Genomic DNA, 21,543 nt, shown 5'->3' on the forward strand with positions numbered 1-21,543 from the left:
CCGGCAAAACTCACTGGGCTGTTTCTGCGCGTCCGTCCCCTTCCGCACGCTCCCACACTTCTAAACCTCTATTATCCTTCCCATCCAGTAAGTAAATCACACTCGGCCATTGTTGTGCGGATCACCTCAGACGAGACATCTCCCTTTGTTTGCCTTGCTTGTTGGGTCTGTTCGGGTCATGTTTGCTCTCTCTTCCCTGCCCATAAAGTGCACACACACACATCGGTACTACAGGGAATCTGACTTTAACAGGCGCTGTTGACTTCATGCTAATCACCCCGTACAGATTTTCATTTGTGAGGCCTGGAGGAGTGACATTTGCTTTCCTTAATTGCGAAGCAGAGCGTCTGAAAGAGGACCAACCCTCTATGGGCATGCTGGGCCCCCTCTAAGGGCCTGACCTTCATCAGTGTGGACGATTACAGCAAATAATTCACCCTTCAAAATTACTGTAAACAAATTGACTTTGGGGATGGGGGGAGGAGGGAGGAGAGAGGAGGAGGAGGAGGAGGCAAGAAGAGGGCCTGATGGTGACGGCGACTGTTGGGGGGCAGCTGCAGCCTGAAACCTATGACAGGCTCACACGCATACACAGACACACACACACACACACAGGAACACACACACATACAGACTGAAACCACCTCGGAAATCCCAGTGCCCGCCCCCCCCCATCCCTCCACCCTCCCACGCGCACACAGAAGGACCCATGGTGAGGCAGCGACTGAGGCCCTAAGCCGTCCACCCTTCTGCCCGATAATTTGCATATGTCTCAATGCGCAGACAGAGAGGGGAGCATGTGCTGAATGGGGACCGTGGCAAAGTGGATTACACAGTCAGCGCAGGCGATCTGATGACAGACACGCACAATGCCCCTTCAGCAGATGATAGGCATCGCCAGGAGTGGACGGAGGAGGATGCAAAGAGCGGGGGGCCGGCTGCTCCGCTCTGAGGAGTTGTTGCATCACTAAACTTCAGACTGCATTAGGAAAAATCCAAATCTGAATTCATGCGGCGTCGCCTCTTTATTCTGTCTCAATGCATTGATTTTTGCATTTAGCACCTGTCCCCCCGAGATCTATTAGCTGGATCGCCTGCTTTCTGTCATCAAGTGTTTTCTTTCTTTTTTTGTTTGTTGTGGTTGTCTGAAGCGTCATCCTGGTTTTAGTGTGTGTGTGTGTGTGTGTGTGTGTGTGTGTGTGTTACTTAAAGAGCCAAAAGTGTTGCGAATTTGCAGTTTTGACCCCCCAGCCCCTCAGCCTCTCTCTCTCCTCTGGTTGGCCGCTGGAGGACATCAACACTGATCCCAGATCTGAGCAGAGGAGGTCTTGTCTCTCTCTCTCTCTTTCTCTCCTTCTCTCCCTCCCTCCCTCTCTCTCTCTCCCTCGCTGCGACGCTCAAACAGGTCCGACGTGGCCCCGCGAAGCCGTCCTTTGTTCTGCCTGCTGAAATGTGTTGTAATTGTGCTGTGGGATGTCCAGATGGTCGGCTGATAGTGCAGCTGATGGGATTATACCTTTTACCTCTCCCTGGGCCATCTGTTCCCTTTGACTCTCCCTCTCTCTCTCTCTCCCTCCCTCCCTCTCTCTCTCTTTATCTCTCACTCTCTCCTTCTCTTTCTCCTCTTTTCCCCCCTTTTCCTCCCTCTCTCTCTCTTTTTTTCTCCTCTTAGGCCCAGCAGTCTGGATTCACTTGTCTTTATTGCATAAACCCTAACAGCATTACAGCCACTTGGCATGCAAATGAGGCAGGCGCTGCAGGCTCTGTGCTGAGTCTCCTATATTGTCTGGGGCTCTATAATGGCGGAACTGAGCTAAGGAACGTGTGGGGTGCGTGCGTGTGTGAAAGAGAGCGAGCGTACGTGTCGCTTCTGCGTGTGTGTTTGTCTGTGTGTGTGTGTGTGGGGGGGTGACAGCAGTGTGTAAAAGACTGAGCTATTTGCGAGCGTGTTTATGCACCTTTGAGCCTGAATATATACACGCTTGACTGACAGGCAACCACAAAGCACATTCGTGTCTGAATGCATAATATGCTTGTTGTGTGACAGTGCACACAGGCAAACAAAATTGTCACACGGCGAGAGTCTCTGTCTGTCTGTCAGCCACCGGGGGGCGATCCCGCCTTTGCGCCAATAGGGGGCAGCACCTCTTGATCAATGCGAGGCAGCTGGAGTGTGAAGTGAAGAGCGGGATGATGCCTGTGTGTTTGCAGCCACAGAGTCGCACTCAGGCGGCCACAGATCTGAGGCTTCTCACCCAGGGAACTCCCAGGGAAGAATGTGTTGCTAATTTAAAGCACGCTGTCTGTCTGAGCGTCATGGCCGACGTGGCTGGAGTTACTTTGGGGTTTTTTTTAGCGAGCAGGTATCATTTCCTCCCCTAAGTGTTTGTTAAAGGTGACTGGGAACAAAGCGAGCGATGCGTGTTGAGCCGGGTTTGTTGTGGGAGGAAAATAACACACCTCCCAACTTATCGGAGTGTGTGAAGGTGTGTTAAAGTTATTAGACAAAGACGTGTTCAACTGGGCGGATGACACAATAGCGTCCTCGCTCGCTTTACGGGGCGTCACTCTGCTGCTTTGAAGAGTGTGGTGAGGGAGAGGAAGAAAAGGATGGGCTGGTGTAACCTGTAAAGAACACACACACACACACACACACACACACACAAAACACGGGGTGGGGGTGGAGAGGGGGGTCCCGTGGGAGTGGGGGAACATGGAGGCGAGGGCTCAACCTCTTTAATTGCTCTCCTCATTAAGAAACTGGTTGCTAGGCGATCCACACCTATCGTGTCATAAACGTGAGACACACAAACAGAACGTCAGCGAACATAATGACTTTGGTGCTCCGGGCAGGACTTTAATTATTTGATTTTGTTCTCCAGTAGAGGAGTCATTAATAAAGACAAAAACAAATAGATTAGCTTTTTCCCCCACCAGGGCCGGAGAGCGCCCAGATATATTAATTGTCTGGTCTTTTTTTATTAGTAGTTGTTGTATTAAACATTACATTTGCTTTTGGTGATAGAACCATTAATGCCCATTAATGTGTAGAGGAGCTTGTGTTAGTCAGTGGTGTATATAAACTGTTTGCTCGGCCATAATTGGCTCTTGAAATCTGAAGATAAGCAATTTGCACAATTGGCCTCGTTCACTTCTCTCGCTCTTTTCTATTTTTTTCTTCCTTTCAATCTTTCAGCTGTGTGTTCCTGTGTGTGTGTGTGTTCGTGTGTTCCTGTGTGTGTGAGCTCCCATCTGCGAGCGGAGGCCAACCGGGTCAAAAGGTTATGTTTAGTGCATTTTACTTTTTGGATTTCCCAGGGTTTGGTGGTCCGTCTTCTCTCTCTTTTGGCCGCTCAGGCAATCAGTCTATCATATGGAATCAGTTGGAAGAAAAACAGTAAGTTCTGTTTTTCTCATAGGCCGCCCCCCCAACTCTCTCGCTCTCTCTCTCTCACTCACACACACACGAACGCACGCCATCATCCCACCCTTCCCTCCCTCCCTCCCCCCCTCCCCCCCTCCTCTGTTTCAGCTCTCTCACAGCTAAATCTGCAGAACCCAATGACAGGAAATTGACCTCACAGCCAAATTCTTAAGCAATTTGATCATGTTTCACATCGGCTTTTAGGACAAATGTAGGTGCGTTTTTGCGGCAGGCGGCTGGAAATAGTGTAACATTTTTCAAATCACGGATAAGCCTGGGTATTATCATCATCATTTGTGATATCAGGAATGATAAACACAGCCGGTAATGCACACTGTTTCCACGTCGCACGCAACAATAGGTATGAGGGAGGCAAGAAAGCAACTTAGAAAAAGTCAAATGGAGCGATGGAGGAACAAAGGAGACTAAGAGGCCAAACTAGAGGCGGCTACGTCTACGAGATGCAGAGTGTGGACGCGTGACTTAAAGGAAAAGAGGAAGTGGTGGTGCTGGTGGTGGTGGGGGGGGGGGGGGGGGGGAAAGGAGCGTAGCAAATCATAGGATGTAAAAATGAGCCTACCATTCTCCAGATAAGGAGGCGTACCTTCTGAAGGGTCGAGTCTGCGAGCCCTTCGCCCGTGCTTGGAATTGTTGTGTACGAACATGTTGTCAGAGACGGCCAAGACATGGCCGTCCACATTGACGGTCGTCGATACGACAACCTGCAGAGGAAAGAGAAGGAGAAGCAAGAGGTAAAGGCGAGATGAAGCCACTCTGTTGTTTTCAACTTTAACATTCTGGAAAGAGGAGGATGTTTGAGGATTTATTCTGGATCTGCGTGTTATTGATTACGACCGTCCAAACCTTTTCCAAGTGGTTATTCTCCTCGGGACGTATCGCATTACACCCCTGCCCTCCCTCCCTCCCTCCCTCCCTCCCTCCCTCCCTCCCCTCCCCTCCCCTGGTTCCCAGCCACTCGTTGGGTTTCTGCTTTTTGGTGTCTGGCGTTTTTGTTGTGTGTGTGTGTGTGTGTACGGCTAATTGACTTTTTCAATCGCTCCCAATACCATTTCCGTTCACCCACTCCACCGACATGTCATCATAAGCCCGAGCTGCAGAATTATTGATCGGCTCGTCCATCTTATTTGAGGATGGAAGGGCCTCCCTCCCCTTTTAAAATATTACTGGAGTCATTAGCAAGTGAAGCGTGTACTCCATCCCATCACTCAACAAACATTTTACCAGGATCATATTCCAAGCCACACTCCATATTTCATAATGCTTATTTTTGTTGTTGTTTTTTGGCCACCACATCTCCCAAACAGAGAGCCTCGTGTGAATGGCCAAAGTGTTTCTGAGCCGGAAACAGAGAGCCCCTCTCAGGTTTGCTTCGCCGGTAAGTGACCTCGGTGTAGCAGTGGAATTTAGAGGGGGGTGGGGGGGCTGCTTTTTTTTTTTGGGTTGGTTTTGGAAGGGTGGGGGGTTGCAGGGCGAGGGAGGGGGGCAGGGGTGGGGGGCGAGCGAGGGGAAGTGAAAGAGCTCCATTCTTGTGAGCAGGTTCAGAGCTGGGCCAAGCTGAGGATGATGGATTGGGCCCTCTCTGGCCTCCAGCTGGTTTTGGGGGGTAATAAGTGGAGTGGAAGGCATGCAGAATACACAACCTTGGCCAGAGAAACACCTATGGCGGAGCATCTGGGAAATGTATTTAAAGGAGGGAGAAAAAAATGGCACACTAACTGTCGGATTGAAACAAGGGCCGGATCGTAAAAAATACAAATCTCCTCCTCCACCTCCCCCCCCGCCCCAGCGGCCCCCCCACCCACCCCCCCTGCCCGAACAATAAACGTCAGAATCAGCTCTGTCTGTCCTGTTTCAGGCAAACATTTCTGTTTCCGTGATACCGCAACTTAGCAGAAAGCAGCAGCGACTTCCTCGCGCTTCTTTTGTCACAAAAGAAAGCGAAAGGGGTGAGAGCCCCCGGTGGCTGTCACGCATCAGTCCAGATTCACCCTGAGGGAAGATTGGAGGCGGCAGGGGAGGTCTGCTGGTGGTGACATCAGGACGGGGGACACCCTGTCTTGTCTGTTTCATGTCTGAGCTTCCTGCTGGAGGATGCCGGCTCGCGTGTCGATCACAGAGCGCGCTTGGCAGTGACGGACGCCCCCCCGCTGTAGTTTGTCGTTAGCCAGATAGGACAAATCACGCTAAACTCTCGCCGGCTCACCTTGACCTAGTGGTGCCGCTTGTGGCGAAGGTGTCTGCGCGGAATGGATGGATGGTCGGATAAAAGGATCAACAGGGGGTGATTAATTTCAAGGCTAAACTCCTTGACACATTAGAGGCGAGAGGGGCAAAGAAACACCAAAGCAGTTCATGTTCGCGTCTCTTTCTCTAAGTAAATCGCTGCGTTTTGTCAGGTTTCGTTTATGTGCGGAAGCGAATGCGTGCGAGTGAGAACGTTTGCATCTGAGGACAAGAGAGGGAGATAAAGAGAGAGAGAGGGGGAGAGAGAGAGGCATTATGCACGTGTAGTCCTTTCGCAAATATATGCGTCTCTTAGCCAGCATGTATGTATGTATGTGTCTGTGTGTGTGTGTGCGGATGCGTGCTGGCGCATATGTGTGCGAAAAGGTATGTGCTTCCGCTGCCAGACAGATCCTGAGTTAACACTGTTGTTACATGTGGTCGGATCGTCCTCCCCTCTGTGCCGGGGCTCAGAAAGCTGTCAGGGACACAATTGATGGCACTCTTAAATCCTATATCCTTATTTTGTGTCAGATGGTATTCCCTAATAAATATTCCGTACATGTGTTCCACAAAGCGCGGGACACCAAATCTCCCCCGCTCCCTCCTCTTTGCCTTCTTCCAGTGCAAATAATAGAATAGAATGGTATTCATATGTCAGCGTGTGGGAAAGAAAAGGCCGACGAGCTCACCTGGAATCTGCGCATGTCTCGTGGGTTTCCTGCATTCTTCAGACAGTTCTGATTGCACTTGAGGAAGAACTTGAGGAAAAATCTGCAAGAGAGCACAAAACACAAAGAAAAACGGCTTAGTTCTACGGTTCATCCCAAATTATTACAACAGTTAAAGTCCCGTAACGTTTCAATATCCGTTCACAGCAAAAGACGTCCCGATCCGTTCATCCAATCAGCTGGAAACGGAACTCTCGCGTCTCATTAACATCAAAGCCACATCATTCTCCGCTCTTCTGCTTTCGGGGGAAGACGGCGGTATTTATTATATCCCTCAAAATCTATCACATCAATCTCTTTGTCTCCCCCCGTCCCCCTCACCTGAGTTCACGGGTCTTTCCCAACACCCATCTGCCACTAACATACAGGAAGTCACTTGATATTCCACCCACCTCTTTAATCCCAGGACACCCCCTGTGCAATTAAAGTTCTCCTGTTCAATAGGGAGGCAAATGAGGCCCACCTGTGACCAGGTCTTGTTTGAAGAGCATCAGGGATAAAGGACCTAACAAGGTGAGAGCGCGCCACAAAACTTATAGTCCTGTCAGGCAATTAGGCGGACACTCCTGGGACCGCCGTATGCCACACACACACACATACGCGTAACGCACACACACTCATGCATACACTTGTGGGTGGGTGAGGCAATTATGCCACAAATTACAACCTGGCTAATCGTCTCTGAACAAATGTCACGTCTGAGTGAGATCTGGGGGTTTGGTCGGTTTGTGAGACGGCTTCTTCTCTTTTTTTTTATTCGTCCCCCTTTTTTCCCGAGGTCTCGCCGGCGCTATCGAGCATCTATGGATTCCTAAACGGCGCCGCGCAGAGAAACAAACAAGTGGGGAAAAAAATAAGAAAAATAGTTTCAGATGTTGCCCATTGTGTGAAATGTGACACAATGGCAGAGAGCAAACAATGAAATTGACTTCTTGTGTTTTTTGCAAATTCTCCCCACAGAATCGCGCCTTGATTGTTCTTTCGCTTTTCTCCCAATTCATTATGAATACGGGCGCACTGATGTTTATTTTTCATCATCCTGCGCTCAGATTACCACACGCAATACTGTGGCTGCCATTGTAACACTAACTTGGCTCCCAGTATCACAGCGGCTCATCGGATTACCATAGATTGCACCATAGATTGCGTGGCCATTTTATTCAGCTAAACGCGGTGGCTTGTGTGGCCTGGCAGGACGCTCTCTCACTGCGCTTTAAGACTCCTCGCCGCCCAGCCCCGGTGGGATCGCGGCCAGGCCGTAAATCAGCGTCTGGACTGACCCCTCTCACCCCCGGCCGCATTAACACACGCGCTGGTCATTTGGAAGCGTTCTTCGATAGACTCCTATGCCTCCTTTCCCTGAGACGCAGAGGAGAGGTGAGAAAATATTTTCGCTCGGCGTGTAAGGGGCTTTGGCTCGGACATCAATAAAGGAGGTTTTAACCCATGCCAGAATGCTGATTGCCTGTCGGTGTGTGGCGAGGCCGTAAAAAACCTGACTTGTCATTAGTGCATTTCGCTTGATTGTGTTCGCTGTGTTTTCGGGTTGCATCTGTTGGCTGATCATCAAAATGACCATTATGTACTCTAATTCCCTGACCCTGTTTTTATTTCCCCAAAGAGTCATAATGTAGAGCAGCAGACATCTGCGGAAAGCAGACCTGAAATACGACTTTTATTTGTCTGTCGCCTCTCGTACAGATTGGGTAAAGCTTGTGCACGTGTGTGTGTGTGTGTGTGTGTGTGTGTGTGTGTGTGTGTGTGTGTTTGTGTGTATTTGTGTGTGTGTGGTGCAAACACATCTACATGGATGTGCGTGTGTGTGTGTGTGTGTGTGTGTGTGTGCATGTTCCATTGGTAGACAATTTATGTCAGCGACAGAGATGGAGCAGGTTTCCCAGGCTCTGCTCCGACTTCATAAAAGAAACACATTACTCGCCGCGTTTGTCTGGACTCCTCTCTTCCGCTTTTACACACTGTTCCTACTCCAGCGAAACCAAAAGTTAAGAAACAATAAACTGGAGAAATGGAGTGCCCACGCGATCATAAAGCAGCTCCTTTATGTTTACTGTTATGAAGGCAATTAAGCACAATTTCTCTGCTAAAAAGATAAGCTTAATTTTCATAGTCCGCAGCAGTGGCAGTGCTATAGCATCCATTACATTTGAGTTGGTTAAGATTCTACATGAGCACGGAGCAAATTGGTCCTTGGTGGAAAGGAGAGCAATTAAGACGAGGCCCCTCTCTCTCTCTTTTACTTCTTAAATATCTACAGAAGTTTGTGCTGGTGTTTTGGCACGCACAGAGACAAAAGGAGGTTGTTTAATTGTTTTTTAATGGGATATCAAGTCGTCGCTGCCATTAGATGTTGGCAATGGAGGGCAAAGGGGGATAGAGAGAAAGAATGAACTGCAATTAGGTTTGATTAAAGCTATCCTTCTCAATAATCAGCTGTTCTGACAGGACAGGGGGACCCTGGTGGCCGCTGAGATGGAGGAAGGTGTTGAGTGATATTAAGGCCAATGAAGGGGATATTAACATGGCTAATTAAAGCTCTTCCAAAGCCGGGAGAGGAGGCTCTCAGTGGACCGCGCTGGATGAAATAATCGGCCAAGGCAGCTATCAGTTGGAGAGGAGAGAGAGAGCGGGAGGGAGAGAGAGGGGGAGGGGGTGGGGTGTAGTCCATCTGAGGGGTGGGGGAGGAGGGAGGGAGAGCAGGGTAGTAGTGGGAGGCGTAAAGGAAAACTATGAAGTGTGAAGAAAGACAAAGACGGAGGCAGGCGAGACTTCCAGGGCCTTAGCCGAAGCTCATTTTGACAGCGAGCGTCTGCGTCCTGCACGCCGGGCTGACGTCAGCTCCTTTTTAATCTCCGACAGCTCGTCATAAAGGTCCACAAATCAAGATTAAAACAATCCTGCCCGTGTGCCGCGGTCGACGGCAATTAATACGACGCTCCTGCAGTACCTCCACGCTCGCCCACTGCCGGAGCTACTAATCATGCCATAATGATTTCTCTCCCTCTGGTCAAAGGGGAAATAGATTGTCTCTTTAGTAATGCAGGAGGCTCTGCGCCTTCCACTCCCCGGCTTCACAGGCCCGGTAATTGAGGAGAAAAAGGCCGACTTTGGCACTTTGACTGATTTGAGGGCTGCTAGACCCTCTTATCTTTACTCTGATCATTTTAGGCTGACACTCAAAGGGAGACCCCGCCGCCCTAATTCTCGCTCGCCCGCTCCCATCATCAAACGGGAGAGGGGAAGGGAAGGGAAGGAAAAAGGAGGGAGAGGAGGACGAGGGGGGGAAAACAAACAGGCGAGGTGAGGAAGGGCCTCCTCTCATTTAAGTGGCCAACTTAATTGCCGGGTTGATGTCAGTCACCCATAAATGTTGGGCGGCTTTGATTTGTCAGAAGAGGGCAAATAAGGATAATGTTGTATTATTAAGGAAGCTCTGCCATCAATGTCATTCATTTTTAATGCTTTCATTTCCTCTTGTTCTCTCTCATTTTCTAATAAATTGCAAAGAATAAAAAGAGGGGAAAGTTAAATCAGAGCTACTTACTCGACCTCATTTCTTGAAGCCCCCCCCCCCCCCTCACCGCTCTGATTGCACAGCCTTCCTCCCCGTGTTTGTTTGGGGCCGTTACACAATATGCTGACAGATGGCCACACTATCCGCACCAGTCAGGTATTGACAACCCTAAGCTCCTGATTGGTGCCCCGGCACTAATGACTAGCGTGCAGTGTCCACAGCCGGCAGCCATGACAGTGAGGTCATCCGTTGCGGGGCGGTGGATATCGATCACCGCCCCAGCTCCAGCCCATCAGGCCCCAGCTGCCTCCCAGACTCAATGGGCCCCTGTTACAGGAGCCCTGTAAGAAACGGCTCCCAAACACCAGACTACAATCTGCTGACACCAGATCTCCGCGCTGAGATAGTAGTACACGGGTCAATAGCGTATCGGATTTCCAAAACGCCGGGGTCTTAATGTCAAGCCTCCTGCCTTGCCCGTACCTCCTGCTCCAGTTATTAGGCACTCCACTGAACTGCATTCAGATCCCTGTTGTGACAAGGCGGAGCAGGTAAAACGAGAAATAGAGACACTTATAGATCTTAATCTTCCGCGAACACTTATTTATGCAACTGAGTGGGCTGGGCTGCGTGCTCGCCAGCGGCCGTCCCCGCCAGGGCCCCGAGTCCAGAGCCTCCAGAGCAGAAAGCAGGGTCTGGCGCGGCAGCTCTGGCGTTCTCCGGGCCGCTTGTCTCCCCTCGTCAAGCCCGGCTGTTTTTCTCGCCTTAGCCGAAGTAAACCACAGCACATTAACAATATTTGCTCTACCCCTGTACAAGCGCCCAGGGACCGGACCCGCAGATCCTATCACTTCTTTATCAGGGAACAAGTGCCTCACTATCCCACCTTATTGGGTTTGGGAGATTAACCCTTTCCACTCCGCTCCTCGGAGAGCGGCGAGGCAGATGTCACGGCGATTATTGCTGCTCGACATGAAACATCCCGACGACGGCGGCGGCGGTGGCGGCGACGCGTCTTGAAGAATTTATTGGGTGTTTGTAAGCTCTTTTTTTTGTTGTTGTCGTCGTGTTTTTTTTAATTTATTTAGTTATTTATGTATTCGCCTGCCGTTGTCAGTTCATTTTGTTGTTTCATATTTCATATTTTTGTTAGCGCTCTACGTGTGTGTGTGTGTGTGTGTGTGTGTGTGTGTGTGTGTGTTTTGCCGGGGTGTCACAAATAATTGATGTGCTTCCTCTGCACCCTAAGATGTAGCCGTGTCCCTCCATTCATCCCTCTTTACTCTCTCCTCCACCATCCCCCTTCCTCTCTAATGGGCAGAGTGGCATTGACATTATTTCACTTGAGGATCCCTCACTCTGTCAATCCCTCTTCATTTACTCCATGGCTACAGGACTCATTATGGTCTCTCTCCTTCCTCCTCCACTCTCTCTCTCGTCCTCATTCTCCTCACCTTCTCTCTCTCTGGTCACTGCTAGTTTCTTACTTAAGAGAAGCGCTCGTCTTCACAAATGGCTCCCCGTGTCAAACTCACTCCTGAGCCCGGCCCCCCCTTCGACTCCCCCCCCCCCCCCCCCCCCCCCTCCCCTCCTTCAGGCTTCAGCGCAGGTTTACTGTAACAGATTAGAAGACGACTCGGCCGCTGCTGCTAACTATCCATCACTGGGTAACAGTGGACTAAGGCTGTGTGCTTTATGCAGCTTTTAGCTCCGCGCCCGCCACATACTGCATGTTTAGCCCCGAGCTCTCTCTCTCCCTCTCTCTCTCTCTCACACACACACACACACACACACACACACTGAGGGCTGTGTACTGTTGCACGCTGTTCTTTGTTTTCTTTTCTTTTTCTGGCTCTGAATCAGCTTTGAACACCATATAATAAGACGCAAAACATAAATAATTCTGCATTTGTTTTGTCTTGTGCGGCCCTGTGGTGAAGAAGACGCCAATCAAACAGCGGCGAGCCTCCACAGCGTTCACATGTGGGTGAAAGATTATTAAATCATCCTCAGCAACGCCAAAAACCCAAGAGTGATTATTGATAATGAGCAGGAGCGGGACGGGCTCGGGCGCCGGACGTAAACATGACAGAAACCCAGAACCTGCTCTCCAGCTGGACGGGCACGAGGCTTCTCCTGCTTATTTTGTTTTTGCGCGAGTGGAGAAATATGGCGCTTTGATTACCGGTCAGCATTGGGAGCTCGGGGCCTTGAGGAAATACCAGTCAGCACCTCCTCGCACTAGTGAGATGGAAGATAAGCATATGTTGGAGTGACTGGCCCCGGTGAATAGTAGTATTTAGGGTGTTGGGCGCTGGGGGGGTTGTGGACCGACCCACAATGAGAGCCATACAGCCGGCGGCGTGATCGGACCCAGGCAGGACGCGGAGGAACGCCAGAGGGCGGGGGGGGGGGAGAGAAGGCCGGCGGGGGGGCTCGGACCGTTTACAGATCCGGCTGGACAGTGGAGGCTTATTGCATGTACGTGAATGTGTGTGTGTGTGTGTGTGTGTGTGTGTGTAGGTCTGTGGTTTTTGCTGTGTGTCCATGCATGTTTAAATGTGCGCGAGTGTATTTCTACACGGTATTATTACTAATGTATAATACATACATCTAAAGTGGCTGTCAGGACCGGTCAGTCATCATAAAACATGAGGCGCTTCACTCTGACGCCGCGGCCGCATTAACGCTTTGGCTGAGAGAAAACACACCCACGGTGGACTGTCATGTAGGTGGGGGGGGTGTGTGTGTGGTGTGTGGTGTCTGTGTGTGTGTGGAGGGGGAAGTTAGAGACAGAAAGACAGAGAGCGGGTCGGTGCTTAAAGCTAACAGGTAACCTTTCTGTGCACCTAGGACAAAGGCAGGGGGAAAAAGAAAATGTCAAATTAAGAGAGGCCAGGCAGAGAGACGTGGCTGCCATATTTGTGTGAAAGCCCAGTGCTGTTGGCAGCAGAGATGGCTGCTTTCTGATTCATCTGGGGCCGTATGGCAAAGCTTTGTCAGTCTGTGCGAGGTATAAATAATTCAGGGTGAGAGATGGCAATTACAGGGCCCTGCACAACCAAAATGAATATTTTATAAGGACTAAAACTGCCCTGGAATGAATCACACACATGGAGTCACACACACATACACACACACACACGCGCTCGACGTGCCCGCACACACACAAGCGGGAGTCAATGTGTGCACACATACGCACACACGCACCCAAACACACACACACCAAGGTAGCACATATGAACCCTTAGCTGTTGTATTGTTGACAATATAACAATTATATTATATAAACTCTGGCGTTATAGGCTCATAATTTTTAATATGCTTGCACTTGTAATTGATGGCAAGTTTGGTTAAGGATCCGAGTGCATAATTGCGTAATTGTAAGAGCTGTTTTGTCCTGTTTTGTTAGTATTTATCATTACGAGCGTTTATACTTATTAGTGGTTTTATTTAAGTATCTCTTTAATGGCTTAGCAGCGTGTTGCTAACCGGAGAGATACATTCGCAAAAATGAAAATAAAAGTGTAGCGAAGGTCTCCACAAAAAGTAGCCTCCTGAGACCGCCAGCCTTTACTTTTGACCCTGTAAATATGCTCTTTGTGTGTGCGTGGGGCAGCGGGGGGAGGAGGAGGGGGGCAGGGGGGGGGGCAAAATGCTAATGGGAAAAGATTAAACCCAAAAGCCGCCTGGAGCATTTACCTCTAAAGGGTTTTGTCTGTCAGGTTTCCTGCAAAAACTCTGTCTTTATAATTCTGAGACAAAAAATAACATTGTTCCCGGGTCCCGAGGAGCGCTGGTGCTGGGTTGAATGGCCATTGTGTGGGTCCAGCTAATGATACCTTAGCCTTTGTGAGAGGGAGGCCAGGTAGGTCTGTGACATCAGCGCCACACAAGCGCTCCTCTGTCCGGATGTTTAGGGAAGGATTTCGTCGGCGGTGGGAAAAGGGTATAAAGAATAAACAGGAGCTGTGTTTGTGCCCCCTCGCCGCTAAAACACAAGCAGAGGAACCGCCGCCGACGTTCCTCCCCGTCTAATTAGCTGCATCTAACATATAAATCCACTTTTTATTCAATTACTCAAACAGTGTGTGTGTGATGTCATTCCAGGAGTGTCTTTTTAGTGTTCCTTGTATTTTAGCGGGAGCGTGGGCGTAGTGTTTGTCAGTCCAAAGGGAAGATGGCAACCCTCAGAGGGAGGAGAGACCCCAAGCATGAAGACACACACACTACACACACACACAGACACACAGATCGCACGTGTTGGAAAAAGTGACAGCGAGGCAAATGCTGGGAGAAAGCCGCTTCCGTGCCGACCCGCGCGCTGTGAGCGATACGCCGCGCTGTTGTGAAGGCAGCTGACAAACCCGTAGCGTGGCATGTCTCGCCCCGTTTGTGAGTTTTCAAAGAGTGTGATTTGCAAATAACATGAGTCTCTGGGCATAGACTGGGCATGTAAGTGCGGCGAATAAAGCCCCCCTGCTCTGCTGAGGGAAACCCTGGCTTGTCAGCTCAGTTCTTTGTCAGGAGCCTGACAGATAAATAGACAGTGTTTTGCCTCTCTCTCTCTCTCTCTCTCTCTCTCTCTCTCTCTCTCTCCTCCTGCCTTATGTACACACAGGCACGCATACAGGTTGACTTGCTTTAGGGGAGGAATTTGTTGAAAGGCACCCCGTCGCTTCTCAGGGCAATGACTGAAAATATGGTGGGCCACTTCAGACAGCCTCCAAACAACAAACAATGGGGGTTGATGTGTAACCAGATAAAACACAGATTGAATAGCTGGGCCTAAGCACCACTACAGGGCTTATTTTTCATGCAAATTACTCCTAATGAGCTTCCTGAAATCTGACTAATTATATCAAAGTGATTTCTTTAATTAGTTTGTAATAATTCCTCGCATAAACATCATAGTAAACAGATTAAGCTATATAAAAATATCAATTTGTCACACTTTATATGAGACGCTGCGAGGTCGATGCTAATCTGGCTTCTCCAAAATGTCAGAGTAAACATTTATTAAGGAATTAAATATGTAGTGAGAGCGAGCGCGTCTCGGGCAGATTTGTCATGGTTTCTTCACGCCGGGCTTGGCTCTCACTCAGACGGGCGGGGGGGGGAAAAGCCTCCCAAAGTAGAGGAAAACACCATAAAGTGCAGCGTAATGTGGTGCCCGTATGTACGCCGAGACAGCCTGTATAAAACACTCAAATTAAGCCGTAAAGCTGTTTGAGTCGCGCGCACGTCCGACTAACGCGGGGTCTTAATCTGCGGCGGTAATCAGGCGCCTGACGATGGAAATGTTGCATGTCAAAAAATTCCCCAACACCTATTTGGGGGCGGGGGGGGGGGGGGGGGGAAACGTAACAGAGGACTTTGAGAAAGATAAGGAAACGCATTTATCTACCACTTTGCACCTCGCGCTAATCCCGTAACAACACGAACGCGCGCACACAAAAAAAGAAAGAAAAATCTAATACACTGGCAGTCACAGGAGAACTCGCACCAGTCCCGATCTCTCCGATACCCTCAATCTGCACTGAGATGGATTAAACATTCAATTTGTTACTCGCCAGACCACCGCCCAGGCTCGCCACTTACCATACAAATGGAAAACACGCCAGTAATCTATTAGCCCGCTTGGCCTGACACTGTATTATGTTGTATTTGTATTATATTTACTTCAGGGAAATTACGATTCAAGTCATATTTATCTTCATGTGGAAATGTGTGTCTAAATGGAAATCACCTATAGAGCGGCGGGTGGATGCAGAGCAATACTAATGTGATCCATGAACCGTGCGATTTAGTCACCCTCTATGGATGCACTATGGGCTGATTCTACATATCAAACATGCTCTCCCCCTGTTAAAGCCCCAACACCAGAGCCCCCGATGCTGTTTGATAATTATTACGCTTACATTACAACACAAGACCTTGCCTGTGGAGCTGGGAAGAGGAGCCCACCCCCCTCCCTCACCCCCTCACTCTCTCTCTCCCCTCTCTCTCTCTCGTTTCCACCGTAAACACACTCACACACACACACACACACACACAGACGCGGGCGCTCTTTTTGTGGCATACAGTAGTAAACAGCTTCCCCCAGTAAGCTGTTTGCACTTCACTGCCCGCTCTAGGAAATAAAAACAAAGAGCAAATTGGGGGTTTTGCGTCTGAGTGAATAAATAAGGTTGTTTTACTCACAGAATCCATTACCTTTTTAAAACATGCGCGCTAATACGCTCAGCCTTTTCATTTCACAAACAAAAGCCCAAATTAGGAATTAAATACATTTTGTATTTAGATAACGGCATTAGCTTTTATGACATCAATGTGAAAAGGAGTTGGACGCATTCCATATCATTCCCGTGCTTCCTTTGTGGCGTTAAATTGCAATATTAATCCGGTCTGAAGCTGAGCTACTGTAGCTTTTTATGCGGTACACTTGAATTATGCTATTGAAGTAATTGATAGTGATTCAGTCATTGAAGGTACTAATCCCATGATTCAGTTCATCTCTCTCAGTGCCATTTACCTCCAGATGTTTGGAGTTTGGGGTAATCAATAAAGAGGGAATAAAGATTGGCACTCACAATACTCCCCTTGACAAGCTCCAGCCGAATGTTTGTCAAGCAAATTAAACACACTTAGACTTTTCACCTGCTCCTACAACGACACCACATATGGCCGTGAAGTTAAAAATAAGAAACTGTGCATACATTACCATGCATAATGCACAACTCCCTCCATTTAATATGCAAATTTTGTAAAATATTACTGAATACCTTCTGTTCGGAATGAATAAATTTGAATTGCAATTAGAATAATCTTGTATAATTAATGAAAACTGTCAATTTTGGTTCCGAAGTAATTTGATTAGCATGTTGATAGGACACTTATCAAGTTCAGTAAACTGTTAGATTAAGAAGATGAAAAAAAAAAAAAAAAAAGGAGAGAGAGATTCTAAGGATTTTTTTTTTTTTTTTCTCAACGGCTCTGACATTTTCCCTTGGCATTGTAAACAAAGACAGTAGCTGGCAAACTTCCTGAATCGCTTCGTGAGGTGGGAGGGGTGGGGGGGGGGGGAGAGAGAGGGGAAGAGAGAGAGAGGGGAAGAAGAGAGAGAGAGAGGGAGAGAGTGAGCGATAGAGAGGAGGACAGAGATAGAGAGCCTCTTGAGATAATCTGTGAATCTCAGTCGGCAGATGAAAAGGAGTCACTCATCTCTGCCCCGTGCTCTCCAGCTAAGCCCGACTTTATGGGATTTATCTCGCCCCACCATTTGTAGTTTTTCGCATCGTACCGCCATTGAGTTTAAGAAAAGAAAGAAAAAAGAAGAAACACACACACACACACACACACACACACACAAACAAACTCTCCTCTTAAATGTTTCCAGGCTACAAATGTGGGATTCTTTCGCCCAAATAACAACTAAAAAATAAAACGCCCCCGACTCCTCTCGCCTCCCCTCCCTCCATCGCCGCCGACAACTCCATCCCGACTCGGGCCAATTCATGGGAGAGTAGCTATCTATTAACGATCAACAAATTGATGTACGCCATTGTTGTATTGTATAAAACAGTACCATCTGCACCGTCTACAGATGAACAGAGCGGCTGACCTCCTTTTCCCCTCTCTTTCTCTGCTCATTAGCTATCCTGAACCTCTTTCTCTCCTGCTTTCAGTTTTCAAACCCCCAAATGAGACCTAAATCGCTTGCAATACAGGTTAGCTCGGGGAGGGAGAGGGGGGGCGGGAGGAGGGGGGGGGGGGCAAACATCTGTCGCACTAGGTACCCGCACGCAGCTCGGGGTATCTCCTGCGAGGAACTTTGGGGATGTTTAATTCATAAACGCTGTCATCCATGTAAACCTCCTGATTTCATAATGACTAACTCTTGGTGGTTTAATTAATTTAATAATGCCTTTCAGAAGCCATAAATGAAAGGGTCTCTGAAGTGGTGCATTAATTAGCCGGCGCCGCTGCTGCAGCCCTGTCAGACTGGTGGCTGTCAAAAGCGGGGCAGAGCGGAGGATGGGCACGGCTGACGTCCCGGGGTCAAAGGTCGTGCCAATCACGCACCTCGCCGCACTTAATGAGTCATAATTTGTGTCTGGTATACACGTGTATGAGGGTCAACCTGTGGTCATGTCCATAATTCTCTCCCCTCGCCCGGCTACATGGAAATAACCGGCGGGGGGACGAGGCGGTTACATCGCCCCGGTAATAAGCGATGGCGCGGCCGCATTATGTCGCCGACTGTATTTACACGGTAACCACGTCTGAAAGGCTTTACCTTATTTAACACGCCGCCCGTTAATGTCGCCACGCTGCCATTTTAGCTTTTAATTACAAACGTGGCGGCGTTCTTGCCCAAAAGGTTATAACGGCGAATAAATCAAACTTCATTAAAAGTCTCGGCAGCTCAACGCATGAGCACACAAAATCATCACACAGCAGCCGGATGATTCCAGAGGAAGACGCCGCATATCATAAGGAGGTTGTTTTCCTTTTTCATATTTCATAAATATGAACCAGGGAGGTTTGTGTCTGTGCCTGTCCATTTATTACCATAAAAAATCAGCTGACTGAAGTATCTCACTATCTGTGGAGGCAATTAACTGTTTTGAGAGAATGCGTAATACGGGACTTTGTAATGGTATCATTTGGAGTCAAGGCACAGATGCGCCGTGCGGAGCCATACTGTAATTAGAGAGAAACGCTGTACAGGTTTTCCACTAATTAGCAAATTATGCTGAAAATAGCATCAAGCTAATTAACAGTTATTATGGCATTTTTGAAAGTATGACTTTAATTAGCAAAGTCCTGACGCAGGCAATTTCAAACTCGTCTCCGAAGAAGACGAGGAGGAAAAAGAAAAGGAAGGAGGGAGAGAAGAGAGAAAACACGGGGCATGATCAAGAAGATCCGCCGATTATTATGATGCCGTCAAAAACTAAAGGAAGGCAGGAGAGAAAAAACACACACACAGGAGGGGGGAGAGAGAGAGAGAGAGAGAGAGAGAGAGAGGAGGAGGAGGAGGAGGAGGAGGGGTAAAGCTTTTGTGTGTTGTGTCTGAATCTCCATCCAAATGAGGGGACATGTGTGCCGTGCCACGTTGCCAAGAGGAGCCCTGAGCCGTGTGCCCAGTGTCAGGTGGCGGCGGCTCACCCCTCAGCTACCAGGCGAAGACGAGAGTGAGCTCAGCTGGTGCCCACAGCCACTCACTTATTCTACTCCGCTGCACATTAAAGGAGCCCTCGAGTGGAGCCAAGCAACGCCAGCCAGCCAACCTGACAACAACACTCCACCTCCTCCTTCCTCGCAAACAGTTTCCTCTCCGCACCTTTCCCCGGGACCCCACCTCCGACCTAATGATGGCGCGCGGCGGCAGGCGAAACCTGAGGAAATTTGCGAACCCCAGTTAGTTTAATGGAATTACGGGAGAGTAATTCGCCCGTTTGGGGGAGGCAAAGTATCGACGCGGTGGCGGAGTGGCGTTTTCAAAAAAGAGCGACACCTGTGCCGATCCTTTCTGATGGGAGGAAGTGTCACCGGTGGAAGTGGGGAAGGGAGGAAAAGAGGAGTGGAAGAGATGGAAGAAGAGAGGAGAAGGAGAGGGGTGGACTGAAGGGTCTTTGAAGGCCCAGTGTGTGAGAGAGAACAGAAGTGTGCCTAGCCCCAGGCAGCCCGCGGCTCAGGCCCATTAGCTAGACTGACCTTGCCCGCGCCTTTGTCTTTGTGCTCTCCTCCCGCTGCTTCCCCTTCTCAAGCATTCCCTTTTTGTTGTCTCCGAGCGAGATTGGGAAGGGGGCCATATCTTTCAGCTCTCTAAAACCTCCCAGCCCCCCACCACACCCACCCAGACATCCACCCACACACACCCCCCCACCCCTCCACCCTCACGCCTTTGCCTGGAGCCCGGCCCCCCCGCACCCCCCCCCCCCCCCCCAGAGGGCTCGGGTACAGGGACACCCCCTAGCCGGTGGCCACCCCTGGCCCCTTCTACGAGGACTTGGCTTGAGCGGTCAGCGCCCCGGAGACCCCCTGGAGAAAGCGCTCGGTATCGGGGCAGGAGGGCGGGGGTAGGGGGGGTTTGGGGAGGGGGCCCTGAATCGGGGCGCTGCAGGCCCCCTCACATACGTGCACCCACTCTGGGCAGCCTGCCTCTTTATTGCCTGCCTCTCATTTGAGAGGATGGAGCCCGGCTGCCAAGTTTTGACACCGCCACATATGGCCTCCTCCATCAATCGGACTAATCAAGCATCAAGGGGAGGCAGGACCGGCTTAATTGCCAGCCAGATATAGCTGCTCTCACTTGACATGCAACCTGAAATAGAAACAGGTCTGAGGAGATCTGACAGGAGATAAATGAATCTGGCCATTGTTCTAATAATTATATCAAAATGCACTTCTTTACGCTGAATGTTCCTCTCCTCTCCAACTGCAGCGCGAAGCAGAGCCGGGATATAAATAGAAGCCAACGCGATGGGAAGTGTGTGTTTGAAAGTGAAACACATCAACACGATTGCAAATATTGCCTTAATATAGCATCATCTACTCATTAAAATTTGGATTATGTTCACATTTGTAATATTTGCTACCTCGGGTTAGAGGAGTGTACAGTAAGTTGTTAGGGGGGTTTTCTTCCTCCTCCTCCTCTCCTCCTCCTCCCCCCTCCTCTGCTCCTCCAGAGTCCTTGAGGCGTTCTGTCTGCCTCTGCCTGCCTCTCTCAACTTCCTGTTTCCCCCACACCCCCCCTCCCCCCCCCCCCCAGTGGGGCAGCAGCCACGGAATAACTTAGCACACGGAATAAGGCGGAGAGATCAACGGCACTCATCCATTCATCTTGAGTTTCTCCTGTCACTCTCTCTTTCCGTTTGTAAACACTGAGGGTCTGTGGTCAGAATGGCCTTTTGTCCACTGTGTTTTTCCGCCTTGGCTCTCTTATTCACTTCAAAAGGTAACAAGTGACAGATGTCTGTCTCCTCTGCGCTCTTAAACGCCGACGCTCGGCGATAGCATCTGGGCTGAATGTCAAACTGTGAATCTTCCCTAAGAACGCACTGTGCTTATGCCAAGCTCATTGTTATTAATGTCAGGAACACAGCCTACAGAAGTATTTAAGATACTCCCTGTAGTTCCCAGCAGGGTGCGCTCGGGGGGGCACGTATGTAAAAATGATGGACAACAATTATAAGAAGAAGAAGAAGGGAAGGAGGGAAAAAAATTTAAAGCGATAGCGCCGCAATAAAGGATGGAGTCAGAGGAAGAATAGTTCAATTAGCTCAATATCAAGATTTCCTGGTGGGCCTCGCAACTTTCCCAAAGATTCCGACTCTGCTTGAATTAATTCCGCCACGGGAGATGATCAATCAAAGCCGCTTCAAAACAGTGGGGAGAGAGGGAGAGAGAGAGGGAGAGAGAGAGAGGCAGAGGGAGAGAGGCGGGCAAAAAAATTAAATATACAGAATAATATGTTGGAGCAGAAGTTAAGATGGATTTGAAGAAGGCTCCTTGTGGTTACGGCGGCTTAGAACAAAATGGCAAAGGTGCTGCTGTTTCTGGAGCCGCTAATCGCAGCACGGCGAGATGTTTATTTAACTTCA

The 21,543-nt window shown here is 49.4% G+C and overlaps 1 protein-coding gene across 6 annotated transcripts in view; it reads right to left on the minus strand.

Annotated features, from left to right (window-relative positions):
• Positions 1-21,543, minus strand: part of LOC142991667 (transcription factor COE3) — a 71,171-nt gene that overhangs the window by 22,465 nt on the left and 27,163 nt on the right. For 4 of the 6 annotated variants that reach the window (XM_076141762.1, XM_076141759.1, XM_076141761.1 and 1 more), the window contains exons 7-8: positions 6,361-6,442; positions 4,029-4,146 (exon numbers count right to left, since the gene is read on the minus strand). In XM_076141762.1, the coding sequence (XP_075997877.1) occupies positions 4,029-4,146; positions 6,361-6,442 (200 nt within the window). Of the gene's footprint in view, positions 1-4,004; positions 4,147-6,360; positions 6,443-21,543 lie in introns of all 6 variants that reach the window. The other 2 variants (XM_076141760.1, XM_076141757.1) reach the window with 1 other exon arrangement.

Source organism: Genypterus blacodes, unplaced genomic scaffold (genome assembly GCF_046128005.1).
Source record: "Genypterus blacodes isolate CSIRO-AG114 ecotype Tasmania unplaced genomic scaffold, CSIRO-AGI_Gbla_v1 ptg000020l_1, whole genome shotgun sequence".
NCBI classification, from domain to species: Eukaryota; Metazoa; Chordata; class Actinopteri; order Ophidiiformes; family Ophidiidae; genus Genypterus; species Genypterus blacodes.